General features: G+C 44.8%; 1 protein-coding gene across 4 annotated transcripts in view; it reads right to left on the bottom strand.

Moving 5' to 3' along the window:
• The window catches only part of PATJ (PATJ crumbs cell polarity complex component), a 264,895-nt gene that overhangs the window by 216,519 nt on the left and 33,357 nt on the right, over window positions 1-15,019 (bottom strand). For all 4 annotated transcript variants that reach the window (XR_010791282.1, XM_066597729.1, XM_066597728.1 and 1 more), the window contains exons 8-12: window positions 13,960-14,184; window positions 12,387-12,486; window positions 9,526-9,614; window positions 7,020-7,164; window positions 3,460-3,594 (exon numbers count right to left, since the gene is read on the bottom strand). Coding sequence is in view for 3 of the 4 variants with exons in the window: in XM_066597729.1 (XP_066453826.1) it covers window positions 3,460-3,594; window positions 7,020-7,164; window positions 9,526-9,614; window positions 12,387-12,486; window positions 13,960-14,184 (694 nt within the window). In the remaining variant the exon portion in view is untranslated. The remainder of the gene's footprint in view (window positions 1-3,459; window positions 3,595-7,019; window positions 7,165-9,525; window positions 9,615-12,386; window positions 12,487-13,959; window positions 14,185-15,019) is intronic.

Raw genomic sequence — 15,019 nt, forward strand, 5'->3', positions numbered from 1 at the left:
ACAGGATAAGTAATGTATGTATACAGTAACTGTACCCACAGAATAGTGAGTGCAGCTCTGGAGTATAACACAGGATGTAACTCAGGATCAGTACCGTATAAGTAATGTATGTACACAGTGACTCCACCAGCAGAATAGGGAGTGCAGCTCTGGAGTATAATACAGGATGTAACTCAGGATCAGTACAGGATAAGTAATGTATGTATACAGTAACTGTACCCACAGAATAGTGAGTGCAGCTCTGGAGTATAACACAGGATGTAACTCAGGATCAGTACCGTATAAGTAATGTATGTACACAGTGAAACCACCAGCAGAACAGTGAGTGAGTGCAGCTCTGGGGTCGAATACTGGATGTAACTCAGGGTCAGTACAGGATAAGTAATGTATGTACACAGTGACTCCACTAGCAGAATAGTGAGTGCAGCTCTGGAGTATAATACAGGATGTAACTCAGGATCAGTACAGGATAAGTAATGTATGTACACAGTGACTCCACTAGCAGAATAGTGAGTGCAGCTCTGGAGTATAATACAGGATGTAACTCAGGATCAGTACAGGATAACTAATGTATGTACACAGTGACTCCACTAGCAGAATAGTGAGTGCAGCTCTGGAGTATAATACAGGATGTAACTCAGGATCAGTACAGGATAACTAATGTATGTACACAGTGACTCCACCAGCAGAATACTGAGTGCAGCTCTGGAGTATAATACAGGATCTAACCCAGGATCAGTACAGGATAAGTAATGTATGTACACAGTGACTCCACCAGCAGAATAGTGAGTGCAGCTCTGGGGTATAATACAAAATGTAACTCAGGATCAGTACAGAATAAGCAACATAAATCAACTTTCATTGTAATAAAATATTAGTTTTAGATTCCCAGCTGCCATCAAATGATCAAAGAAAAGGAAATGAAATGAAAACAGGAATGCAGAGAGCGATGCATTCGAATGGATCATTTATGTATTAGTGTCAGGGGAGGAGGTTGGGGGGGGGAAATGAAGCTCCTGACAAAACGTCATTGTTATCGCTTGACCCCATCGATAGAGAGCAATCCCAGATATTATTTATACACTTGGCAGGTCCGGAGTTTCGTCTGGTTTAATTAGGAGAGGGAGGTAAGCGGACACCTGTTATAAGCACCAGTTCGGAGGCAGTCTTCCGTGATGGCAGCCACCCTGACATCCAGAGCCTTACATGACGGTAATATTGCCTGCGTTGCATAAATAAGACAATCTGACAGAGCTTTATGGCATAGAGTGACCGCCTTGTCCCGCGGTTGACCCCATCGGGAGCTTAGCGAGGGTCTAATGTTCCTACTTAAGAAATATTTAGCTTGTGAAAAGCTGCGGAGCGCCTCTGCCAACTGAAAAAAAGGGGAAACGGCTCCGATATAAGACGATGACTTCACTTTGTCACAAGGACCGGCGGCCTCGGAGGATGCTCATTAGCAGCGACACATCCCATCTGTGCAGGTTCTCCGAACTAAATCCATGCAGACATATAAACGCACATTGACGTGGGCCGTCATGCAGAATGCGAGGCGCTGCGGAGAACGGCGGGGGGGGGGGGGGGGGGGCACCTTGTATTTTTGCGCAGGTTTTACAAAAGAGGATTTTGTTTACTTTTGATCATATGAAATGTATTCTTTATGCAATAGGACCAGTAATGGCCGTCTGTACAACTAGTAAGGGTACAGTCAAATGTGCCAATTTCCACATGGATTCTGCCTCTAAACACTGCAGACTTCCACTATGGTCATGCAGGTGTAGCGCTGCATATCCACACGCGGATTTAGTTTTTAAGGGAAAGATCGGCACGTGGAATTCCTGATGCGAACCCGTGTCAAGAAGTGGTGGCACTTTTTGCATACGCGATTTTGCAACTTGCATGCAGAAAAAAAAAAATTGTGCCATATAGACTATAGAGCAGATTCCCTTTGAAGTACCGTGGAATTAGTGCCGGTTCCGTGGCAAAAAAAATCTGATATTTGGGCTTATTCACATGGGAATATGCATTTTCGTTTTTTTTCCACTGCATGTATATGTACGGGTTATACGCATTTTTCTGCATAATTGGGTTTTTTATGTCTGTATTGCATCCATTTTTCATATGTACATGAAGGACGTGGCCCAATTGAGGCCAGTTATGTCACAACCCACAGAAAATGGTGTGCAAGGAAAAAAAAAATCAGTGAACACACATTAGCATCCGTGGTCAGTGTTTTTTTTTTATGCACCCACAGCCTTGAATGGGAAATTTTAATCTAAAAACTGGAGCAATTGTGTTTCTGTTTGGATTTGGAATGGAGTGTGCAGTACTTCCAGGTCATTTGCATTAATGGAAATAAAAGTTACTGGAATACCATGTGACCAGGAAGATGTACAGCCGCCTGTGGGGACTGATGTTTGCACTAGCATTTGCACGACCCCATGAGCGGATTCTTAACAGTGTAGAAGAAAATTAAAACCGGCGCCGATTGGCATGCTCGTCAAGCGGCACTTATTAAATCGGGCCAAGTATTCAGCCAGTCTAAAGTGAACCCAAGTCTGTTACTGTGGAAGGCTTCAACACACTATTGCACTACATTATCATGATTACATCCCAGTGTGTGGAAAGTATGTTAATCCACGCCACGAATTAGTGCAAGAACGCCACTTTGGGACATATTTGCATAAACTCAGCACAAGTTCATTTTGCAGGACTAGCCCATGGTGCATGGGATGGTTGGAAAGTCTGCATTATCTTAAAGGGGTATTCCAAGACTTACTAATCGATGAGCTGTTTTCAGAATAGGTCATCAATAGTTGATCAGCGGGGGTCCACCACTCTGGACCCTTGCCGATCAGCTGATCCTGTGGCCTGCTGTCACTGCAGTGGGCTGCACACAGTGCAGTGGGGGCCGACGATGACCAACAGTGGGTCGGAGGATCAGCTAATCGGCCGGGATCCAGAGCGGTGGACCCTGGGGATAGATCATAGTAAAAAGTCCTGGAATACCCCTTTAATGCAGACTTTCTAACTATCCCATGTGTCATGGGCTAGCAGGAATCTGTGGATTCTATCCTCAGATTCATGCCGCCCAAGCTCAGAGCAGGGGAGCCTACTGCCCCCGTGGGTGTCATATTCTGCAATGTTACAGCGTTTCAGAATTACTACACTTTGTAGTTTGACTCAGAGCTGAACTTTGACTGATGGGGCAGGCCACGATTGCTTCTCCCTGCCCGCTGCATGAAGATTGACAGCTTCTCCCCCTGACTGTGAATAGGGAGAGGAGTAGTCACACTGTATGCAGCAGGCGGGAAGAGGCCAGTGTGGCCCCCCGTGATTCAAAGTTCAGTTCAGAGTGAAACTTCAAAGTGCATTTATTCTGAAGCGCTGCAACATTTGGACAGAATCCCTTTAAATGCAACAAAAATATCAAAAAGTTTCATTTCCATGTAAATGTACCAGTTCTCAGTTCATTTCTGCAGTTCTCATCTTGTTCCTGGCAGCCTGCGTTGTCCTGGAGTTCTTCGGGGACCTCACTTATTTCAGCCTTTGGCAAAACGGCAGGTAACGGAGGTGGAGGCACGGATGGCACATCTACACACAAAGAAGGCAGGTTACTAAGGTCGTATGTGCTGAAGAAGAAAGAAAAGTACTTCTCCAGGCAGAAGAAGGATGTCATTAACAGCAGCGCAAATCGGAGAGCAGCCGAAAAGCTGTTAACACAACAAATGCTTGTTCTTTGCAGACTAACAGGTAAGGATAATTAGCAGAACACACAGCCTGGCACAGAGCATGGCATCCAGCTAGGAACGCAACGTAAAGCTGTCTGTAGCACGGCTGCCGGGCACAACGGGGGATGCAATGTTTGGACTTCTCAGAGAATCATGTCAAAAACTAACAAGCAAACCTCTGGTGGTTTGTGGGGCTCAGACTAGACGATGCTGTGATCGCTCCCCTTCCAGCGCGATGCAGAATGGGGAACGCAGCTTTTATAGTTAGCGCACAGGACTCAAAAGCTTTGCCCAGTTTCCACCCACACCAGCGGTAGGAGGTCGCAGTCCTTCCCTCCGCCACTTTTTGAAAGAGTCTAACTAATAGAATGTAATGTAGGTGCAAGAAGATTAACAATTAAAAAGGGGTTTTCGAGCTTTATGTAATTAAAGCGTAAAAGGGGGTTTTCCATCAATAGTTGACTGGCCGGCATCTGCCACTTGGGACCCCAGCCGATTAGCTTTTATCCGTGTGGTGGCCTGGGGTTCAAAGCAGGAAGCAGCAGACCGCTTCGTACACATAGTAGCAGCCCATGTTAGTATAAAAAGGGGTTGTCCCGTTGTAAACTATTGAGGGACTTATCCTAAGTAGATCATCAGTAGTAGATTGGCAGGGATCTGTCCCCCGGCCAATCTGATGTTGGCTGGGCTGATTTATGCAGACCAGGCTTGATACTGAAATGAAAGGCCTGCAATACCAATATTGGCCACTATATTAAGAATGGAGCAGTCTGCTTCTTGCAAAAATCAGTCCAGTGCACGAGTGCAATGACCCAGCAAAGGGCTGAACGGTGAGGTTCCCGGGTGATGGATCCCCACTGATCTACTATTGGTGAATAGTCCTATGGATAAGCCATCAATAGTTTACAACTGGAGAACCTCTTTAAATTCAATAGGAACAGTACTGACATAACCAACCAGGGCTGCTGCAATATGTACAGGGCTGTCTGCAGCCTGCTTCATACACACTGACAATCAGTCCGTGGATACTTTATCAGTGGGGTCCTGAGTGGAGGATCCCAGATGATGAACTATTGAAGACCTTTCCTAAGGTTGCTATTACATTAGCGCTAGCCGTTGCCGCTAGCACTCATGTTTTCCTTTCAACTGCTAGGCTGAACCTGCAAATTAGTGCAATTGCATGAGCCTTACCTGCACCCTATAGGGCAGATTTGACGTAGATTTTCCGCATTGAAAATATGCAGCAAATCCCCCCCCCCCCCACGTGAACATGGCATAAGGCTGATATTACATGAGCGCCCTTATTGGTCGTGTTATAGGGTTCATTGCTGGGCTGCACTTGCAGGTGCAGCCCAGTAATTGTCAAGATAGAGCTTGTGCTATCAACAACCATTAGCGCTCATGGTGTAATAGTGGCCTAAGGATACAGAAGGGACTTCAGTAGTTAGGAGGTCAGCAACCCCTTTAAAAAGGAGAATGTAAAGTTCTGCAACTTTCTAATATTTTTTGCATTTCAATTTATCACCATTTTCAAGATATCTGCTTGTTGTCAGTAAATGAGAACAATCGTTTATTATTAGAGATGAGCAAATGTACTAGTTTCGAGTAATTACTCGATCGAGCACCGCGATTTTCGAGTACTTCAGTACTCAGGTGAAAAGATTCGGGGGGCGCCGGGAGGCGTGGTGGAGCGGGGGGTAGCAGCGGGGAACAGGTGGAGCCCTCTCTCTCTCCCCCCCCTCCCACTCCCCGCTGCAACCCCCCACTCACCCACGGCGCCCCCTGAGTCTTTTCGCCCGAGTACGGAAGTACTCAAAAATCACGGTGCTCGGGCGAAAAAGGGGCATGGCCGAGTAGGCTCGCTCATCTCTATTTATTATATATTGTACTAAGCCAGTCCTGTTCCCAGCTGAGAGTCTGTTACAATTGTATCCAGTCTAGATGATGCTAAACACATCAGGAGCAGCTGAGAAAAAGCAACAAATCATCCCACAAAAAAACCCCCCTAACACAGCAGAATCGATGGGAAAATGAAGTTATGGAGAGGTGGGGGGGGGGGGGGGGGGTCCAAAAGATGGCGGCAGAAATTAAAGTACAAGAAAAAAAAAAAAAGTTAAAAAAAGGAATTACTTGCAATCACACTGATCCACATAAGAACGCTAACTTTTTTTTTTCCCCCACACTATGAACACCCTCTCCTCCCAAAATGACAACGTTTTTTTCCATTTCACCCCACTTACATTTTTACGTTTTCAAATACATTATATGGTAAGTTAGATGGTACCGTAGAAAACTAGAAAGCTTCTTACAGAAAAAAATTAAACAAACAGAACACAACAACCAGCCTTCCTGTAGCTACGGCACCGAAAAATACTAAAAAGGTAAGATTTTTTGAATGTGGCGATAGAAAAATGAAAACAAAAAGGCCCGTGGTGGAAAAGGGTTAAAAGATAGGTTACTATTAGAGTTAGGCCGGCTGCCCACGGGCGATGCGGCATCCCGCGGCGAAGCTCCGCCGCAGGAGCCGCCGTCAAATCTCTGCCGGTCAGCCCTATCTAGTAGATAGGCTGGCTGCGGAGAATCGCAATGATTCTCCGCTCGTGGGCAGGTGCCGACGCTTTCCATAGCAATGCTATGGGAAGAGTCGGCCGGCGTGAGTCGCTGGCGGTAAATCACTGCCGTGGACACAGGGCCCTACCAACATTTGGTATTTGGGTTCCAAGACAGATTGAAGCTCACCGATAGCGACGTTATCGATTCTGGCTATGTGATATCACCATATCACCCTTGACTACGCATTTGCGCTGAGTTTCCAGCACATCATCAATGGACAGCATGGATAATGTGATCACAGGATGGCAATTAATGACATCATTGAATGGTTTCGGCTTACATTAGACAATTCTAGTAATAGTTCTCACATAGCAGAATTAAAGGATTCTTCTCACTTTTGGGCTGAGATATGTGATAAAAGTGCGATTGATCACCAGCTGTTCCATCACGGAGATTAGTGTGGATTCAACTCCACAAACCTATCAATGTCCACAAAGATGCACACAGGACAGCCCTAGTCCAGCCATGGTGTAGGTAATGTGGATTGGGGTCTGGATCCACATAAGATCTCTAAGACATCGCTGCACCAGCCTGAACCAGGAAGGAGCACATTATCATCAGTAGTGCAGCCTCAGGCTTTAGACCCGTGACTGCAAGCGATCAGACCTTCACATAGAAGACGGGAAAATCTGTTTTTACATTTTTTGCATTTCTTCTAGGAGAAAAATTAGATACCTCTAAATGGAGAGAAGCCTGGAGACAGCGGGCTGAGAGGTGGCACTTTGCCCCTGGACAGGGTGAGATGGACAGTTTGGCCGGTGTTGCGCAGCGCCGCCACAACCTCCTGATTGGTCAGTCCCTCAATGTTATTTCCATCCACCTAGGAAATGACAAAAAGACAATTTATTACAGTAAACTGGTTTTAACGTGAAATCTAGCAAAAAGTAATGCTATATGATCCGACAAGGGCGTCTCCATCCTGCAGCTCTCCGGCCGTTACAAAATTATACCTCCCATCAGGCTTTGATTTCTGATGGCAGTCAGGACATGCTGGGAGTTGTAGTGTTGCAAGATCTGGTGAGCCACAGGTTTGGAGAAATTGCTTTCTAGATACCACATATAGGGCTAGTTGACAGAATACCACGGTTAATTAATTCCTACCCAGTCTTTTTTTTTTTTAAGGCGGCAATTAATGCGGGCACTATACCTAAGTGACACAATAACATTGGTAGTTAGGCTGAAGGGAGACAATGCCCATCTAGTTCAGTCTGTTTCCACCCCCTTGTTGATCCAGAAGAAGGAAAAAAAAAAAACCAATGAGGCAGAAGCCAATTTAGCCCATTTGGGAGAAAATACTTCCTTCCCGACTCCAAAGTTTGCAGGTAGCAGGTTCCCTTTATAGGGGGCTTCCGGGGTATTTTTTTAATTGATAACCTATACTCAAAATAATAATTGATCAGTTGGGTTTTGCCACTCAGGACCCCGACTAATCACCAGCAAAACAGTGTATGCAGTGGGAGCAGATCACTCGGACCCCTGTATTGAAGCCGGCGCTGATAACTACAGGCACAGCTCCCATTAAAATCAATGAGAGTAGTGCCTGCAACAATCAGTGCTGGCCCCTACACAGGGGGCCGAGTGATCTGCTCCGATCTGTACACTGTTTTGCTGGGGGCAATGGCCACCAGAACAGCTGATCAGTCGGGGGCCTTTTAAGATTTACTTTTAAAAAGTACTTTTTACATGTCTTGTTCTTGCAGTGGCTGCGCAGGGCTTTCCCCATACTGCCATTCGCTACATTTGTATCCAGTCTAGACAATTCTCTTTGAAGTAAAACACAAACTTCTCTCGCTGAGAAACACTGAGGGATTCTTGAAACAAAAAATATACCAGCAAGTTGCAGAACTTTTGTTACAAAAGGATTCTTACCATAAAAGCAGAAGCCCCCATCGATTGCTGGTTTTCTTGTTTTTGATCCTCTGGGAGGCGCTCTGCAGGGTCTCTAAAGGGTACCTCTCATGCCCACATTTCAGCGGGGTAGCTGCATAGCTTTTCAGCCCCGCTAATACTATCCCCACTCCTCTTTTCCCTTACTAACCTCAGTTTCCCTGCCAGAGTTCTTCTTAGTTTTGCCCACAAGTGCTTTGAATGTGTCAAGTGGGCGGTCCTCACTGCACACCATCAATGACATCCAGTTTGATTAACAGTGAATAGTGGGGACCACCCACTTGACACACAAAGTACAGGGAAACAAATCCAAGGATAACTCATACAGGAGAACTGGGGTGAGAAAAGAAGAGGGCCCATAGGGTCAACAGAGCTGCAAAGCTATACAGCCACCCCACCGACATGGCGATGTGGCAAAACCTCTTTAATTACATAATAGAAAGAACCAGCCGGTACAAGGCGCTGCTGAAAAGGAGCCGACACATACATCATCAACATGGCTCCAAAGAGAAAGTTTCATTAATAAAGAGGCAAGCTCTGCATTTCGCCCCTGGAGTGGAGTCATTTTCAGGCTAGGGGGTTGAAACACTGTAAAAAAGGCTAGTTACGCGTTTCAACCCCAGAGCAGGGCCTTCTTCAGGCTCTGATATTAGAACACAGCCTAATTTGACAATATGGCTCCAAAGATATTGTATGTGTCCACTCCTTTTGAGCAGCGCCTTGCACCAGCTGGTTCCTTCTATTACATACATGTAAGCGGCTAGAGAAAGGCTCTCCCGGTAGACAAGAAAAGGCTTGCAGCTCTTAGTAATACAATATGCAGCCTACATGAGTTGCTACTTCTAATGCCAAAGCATTTCAACATGGCTGTGCTCATGTTTGGCCCAACTTTCTCAGATGAGAATATATATTGAGGAATTCTCTGTTCCAATTCCCTCTGGATTTAACACGCCAGATAGCGCCCCCTGTCTTCTATTCTTTTTTCTTCCAGAGATTCTCTTTAAAATGGTTCTCCAGTCCTGGACAAACTTCTCTGACTACCTGATACACGTTGTCCATTAGTATGCATCATAAGGCTAAGACACTTCTCACTGATTTGCCAGCACAGCTCATGTGAGCAGCATTAACCAATCAGAGCAGCATGTAGTGTCTTAGACTACTAATGGACAGCATGCATCAGGTAGTCAGAGAAGTTGGGCGGCCATCTTTGTTGGAGGGTCAGCACTGGAGGGTCGTTTTAAGTACATGTAAGTTATTGATCACCAATGCAAAAATCAAAAGAAAACCAACTAACAGCCACGATCCGGTCATGAACTTCAATGCATCCACTTTGATCGGCGGCACTGCCCGGTATGATGCCCTTCACATAAATACCAGAAGACCCTGCAAAAAGAAGAGGGAATACAATTTTAATTCCAAGCCCCTAAACTCAAATACCCCATAAAGGGGTGCGAAAAGTGTCCTCGGGTTGGTTACTCATGGACATGTATATAGATGCAGTCAGACAGATGATGTTTGTGGTAGGCAGGCAGCAAACTGTAATCACATTCAACACGAGTAACATATGGACAGCCAGATGGGACATCTCAGGGCCACAATTCACAGGCACCAACAAGCCTATTGCGGTTTACTGGTGGCTCTTCCTCGGACCACTTCTGGTAGGTACTAGCCACTACATACAGGGAACAACCCACAAGACCGGCCGTTTTGGAGCGGCTCTGACCCACTCATCTAGCCATTATAATTTGGCCCTTGCCACTCCGATCCATATACTTGCCCACTTTTCCTGTTTACAACACATCTTCTTCAAGAACTGACTGATCCTTTGCTGCCAGATATATCCCACCCTGACAGACCCCATTGTTACCGGGTAATCAATGTTATGTCACCCATCAGCGGTCCTAATATTTACGGCTGATCGGATGTAGAGAAGGAACTCAGACAACCAATATCGATATATCGCTAATGCTTTGGTGATACTTTTCATCCATATTATGTCCGATATATCGGTAACATCGATAGTTTAAGGCGATATAATATCGATTTTTGTAAAGACGAATCGTGTCTTGTGGTCCGATGACCATCGTTTCTTTCTTTACATTCTGCCCTTTCCTTTGTGTTGGTCAGGATGTAGTTTTGCTCGAGGCACTAATGAACTTATAAACAAGTTCTAGAAACTTTTGGAAGTGTGAGGCGACTCTTTGTCACCAATAGGGTTTGCGCCAGGCAAAACGACTCTCAGAAAATAGTGGGGTCTTAGGCCGCTTTTCCGCAGGCCCTAAATGCTTGCGTCTAACGCGATGGCTGTGGGCAATACCTTCTAAATGAAAGCATCTCCACATGCAGATGGAGGGCTGCGCTGAACGCACGAAGGTCGCGTCCAGAAAAGGAGACGCGACATGTCGTATGTTCAGCGTCTAACGCGAACGCAGTGCCCATAGAAAAGATAGGAGACCCATCTAATGCAATTACAATATGGTTCGAGGCACTGCGTTCGCGTTACCAAGCCCTGCATTGTTTACAGGTTGCCATGGAGACCATTGGTCCCTCAGCGGCAACTTGAAAAAAAATGTGTATGAAAAAGGGAGAGCATGCAAGCAAATTAATATTTCTTGGCTCATTAGATAACGATTATTGGGGCCAATGATAAAAAAACTTCTTCTCATAGACCTAATTGTAATTCTATGTTTAATCTGTAATGTTTTATTTTCATTTGTAACTTTAATATATTTTCCTGTTAATAGTTAGAAGTTAATAAGAAATTCAACAGTTTAAAGTTTTAAAAGAAAACTATAATTTTTTGTTGCTTGATTAACCCTTGACCTGTTCTATTTTTATACAGCCTTTTAAAAAGTCGATATATCGAAATATTGATAGTTTTCTACCGATATGTTACAATAATCGATAGTATCGACTATCACTGAACAAACTATCGACGATCCATATTTTTGTGTGGATGTCCTAACCTTAACCCCGACCTCTTTGGTTTCATCACCCTCATAGGCACTACAATGTTGGCAGACTCCGGGTGACTAGAAGTGAATGGCAAGTACCGCCCGTCTCTGGGGCCTCCGAGTTTGATGGTTTCGACCCAACAAGAGAGGGACCTATTGCTACCCATTTGATGGGATCTCATCTCCATTACGCAGGTTCCTGCTTGGCCATGATGAAATGAAGTGGAGGTTGGTTAGGCACAGATGTGGCATCATGCAGCGGTGTAGAGGATGACACACGGAAGGATGAAGGGCCCTAAAGTGGTTGGACCAGAATTAACTTTTAACACCTATCCAGAAGATGGGTGATGAAAGTCTGATTTGGGGGTCTAGACGTTTTTTTCATCACTTATTCTATGGATAGATGGTATAGTTAATTCTGGGTCAACCCCTTTAAAGTGATTTTCCCACTAAAGACATTTATCTACATGATGGGGATAAACGTCTGATCACTCGTGGTCCGACTGCTGGGACCAGTCCCCCCCCCAATTCTGAGAACGGTGCCCCCTGAATACACCATGTGAATGGAGCGACAGTGCACATGTGTTTCAGTTCCATAGAAATGGAGCAGTGGTCAGACAGGCGAGTGCATCAATCTCCCACCATCCCACAGAAGCAATGATCATGCACCGCTCCATTCACATAGTTCATTCAGGGTGTGCCGTAGTCAGAATCGTGTGAGGTCCCAGAGGTCAGACCCTCCAGGAATCAGACAGACGTTCCCTATCCTGTGGGGATAAAGGTTTGGAGTGGGAAATTGGGCCGTTAAGGTGGTTAAGGATCAAGCAGTAATTGACAAGTGAAAGCCCTCATACCTGCCCAAGTCTGTGCTCCCCTGGGAAGGAGAAGAATAGGGGGGAAAAAAATAATAAAATCTGAACTTTTTTTGCAGTTAAAGAAAAAAAAAAGTTAACAAAAAAATTAATGTAATGGGGCAACGGTGCTTCAATCACTACTTTTACTTGAGTCCAGCATCAGTTCACAAAGAGCGACCAACAAAACACATGCAGAGAAGTCAGTCACCGGGACCGAGAGCCAAATTAAAAAAAAAAAGGTTGGGTCGCAGTGACTTCTATGGACGCCACTCGGCGATGTACAACGCAAGGCTTGTATGGAGCACTACATGGCTGAGTGCATGAGGACTACTTCTCAGATAACTCACCTCCGCTGCTCCCTCCTGTGTAGCCCACCACCGTTATCCCAAGGCTCTGGCCTTCTTTCTTGGTGAGGGCGAGATCGTACATCTTGTTCTCAGCAGTTTCCTACAAATGGAAAACATTGGTCTAGTGGTTAGGAATGCCCGCCATTTATCCTACTGGCAAAGTGCAGCCGTTCTGCCGCAGCTCGGAGAAGGTGGGGCAATTACAGCGGAGTCACGTGGACCAATCATAGAAAAGAAAAAAGGTTTCCAAAACATTCAAGAGTGGCACGAAGTGCGACAAACATGTGATATTGTGATGTTTTTTGCAGTTTTGTCAGGAGTAAACGTGGCGTATCATTAGCACCAAGCTGACTGCATCCCAAGTTTTATTATATGAGGCCATGTCGTTTGAGAATATATTATAATATATTCTATTTATTTTTATAGTGTGTCTCCCAGAGGCAACTCCAACCTAAACAGTCTGCAAACCGTTTAGCAATATGTCCGATACAAAATGGTGAACCAGATACTGTACTTTATTTTTTTTTATTCTACATGTTAAAATAGCTATAATTTTTTTCTTTTTACCTTTTGCACAAATTACTCCTAATAAAATGAAAAAAAATGTGAAAACATTTTACAGTAAAAAAAAAATAATAATTTTGGCAGGTTGGGAGGGGGGGGGGGGGGAACTAGACCATAAAACCACCACATGGGTTAAAAAAAAAAAAAAAAAAAAAAGGACTGAAACACTGATTCTTAAGGGGTTAAGTACATAACTGCTGTAGATGAGTAATCAACTGCTCACATCCCATTTTTACTGCACATGAAGCAGTATACAAATATACGCAATTTGAAGCATAGCTGTATTTTTTAGCTTACTGCTTGGAGTCACGTTTCCATACATTTTTACATAAACACTTTTTTTTAACTATTAAGTCTTTCTTTTGTAATAAAGTTTCGCAGCTGAACATTTTTTTTTTCCCTTTATAAAGCATTTGAGAAGAACAAATGTTCACGTTTCACCACGACTGAGAAACTACAGAAGATTTGTGCGTTGCGAGACGCACGAATATGAACCCTATTCTTTTGAATGGAGTCATACATTGAAAACAACGGGAAATACTAAAAATGCCTCGCATCACTGTGAAAACGCACATTGGTGAGCGCGATATCAGGCAGAGAGACGCGGGCGGTTAAAAAAATAAATAAATCTCAAAAACAAAGAAAAATAGGACATGTTGCGATAACCCCCCCCCCCCCCCCCAAAAAAAAAACCACACAGCGTCGCATGAGTGAAACCATCAAAAATCATCGGTATCATAATTCTGCGTTTTTCCTCACTCTCGCATTGCACGATTTTATCGCAAGTGTGAAGGCGCTCTCACACAAAAAAAAGGAAAAAGGGAAAAAAAGTGAACATAAAGGAAGCCAAACGTAATCTAACATATGAACTTTTGACCTACATTCTAGTCTCTGGGTGCGTCGTCGCACAATACACGTTTTTTTACTTCTTTCTGCATCAGAGCACATACACGCGACAGACGGATAAAACATCTTGTAAATAGCCCTAATAATACAGTGCAGTACTTACCGCACTGCTGCTCTTGATGACTAGAGGCGGCAGGGAACCAACTGGCAACGTTGCGGGTGCTGGAGGCTTCACTGGAGGACTCTTCCCTACCGGATCCCTGGCGATCACCATGCGCACAGAATTCCCACAGTTCTTCAGCACCTGAGCGACCTGATCGCTGGCCATTCCTTGGATATTGGTGCCTCCAATCTGTAAGATGTGATCCCCCGTCTTTAACCTTCCATCCTAGGAGGACAGTAAAGAGGGAAACCTCAGTCAGCGGTTAGAAATGGTCTTTGGAAAGGGAAGGCCCGTCCCGGTATATAACGCATGCGTCGTATCTTCAGGAGCCGCAGCACCAACCTCTTCCCTATCCTGTTTGTTACAATGTATCAATGCAGGTAGAATGTTCCAGTTTGGGGTGAGCGGATACAATCAGATCAGACTTCAGCTGTGAAGTATTAGTTTTACACATGTTCTAATCCTCTGGATATTGAATGAAAATGTTCCCATTCACTGACAGCAAGCCGATGTTCTCCAGACCTTGCAAACTGATGGCCTATCCTTAGAATTGACCATCAACGTCACATTGGTTGCACCGCAGCTCCTTAAGTCATGGGGTCGAACCACCACTCCTCTACATCTCATAGTCTTCATCCACCATGGGAGAAGTCATGATAACCCAGAATGACAACTTCAATTATATTGCGGTCTACAGTATATTCCAAGCCACCTCTCCTATGTGGTTCAGGTAAGATCCAAGTCCCAGAGGTGGGTTTGGGGACCCCCCACAGTTTTTTTTTTAAATAGTTTTTGCAAAGTGCCTCCATCAATCTCAAAGCAACCCTCCATTCCATGGACAAACAAAGATGGCCTCGTGTGGCACAGAGTACAGTCCTAAACTCTCACTCATGACCTGAAGGTTGCGAGTTCAATCCCCACATGGTTCAGGTAGCCGGCTCAAGGTTGACTCAGCCTTCCCATCCTTCCGAGGTTGGTAAAACGAGTACCCAGCTTGGTGGGGGGTAATAAACAAAATACCTGAAAGCGCTGGGGAATAAGTTGGCGCTATACAAATAAC

Source organism: Eleutherodactylus coqui, chromosome 3, assembly GCF_035609145.1.
Source record: "Eleutherodactylus coqui strain aEleCoq1 chromosome 3, aEleCoq1.hap1, whole genome shotgun sequence".
NCBI classification, from domain to species: domain Eukaryota; kingdom Metazoa; phylum Chordata; class Amphibia; order Anura; family Eleutherodactylidae; genus Eleutherodactylus; species Eleutherodactylus coqui.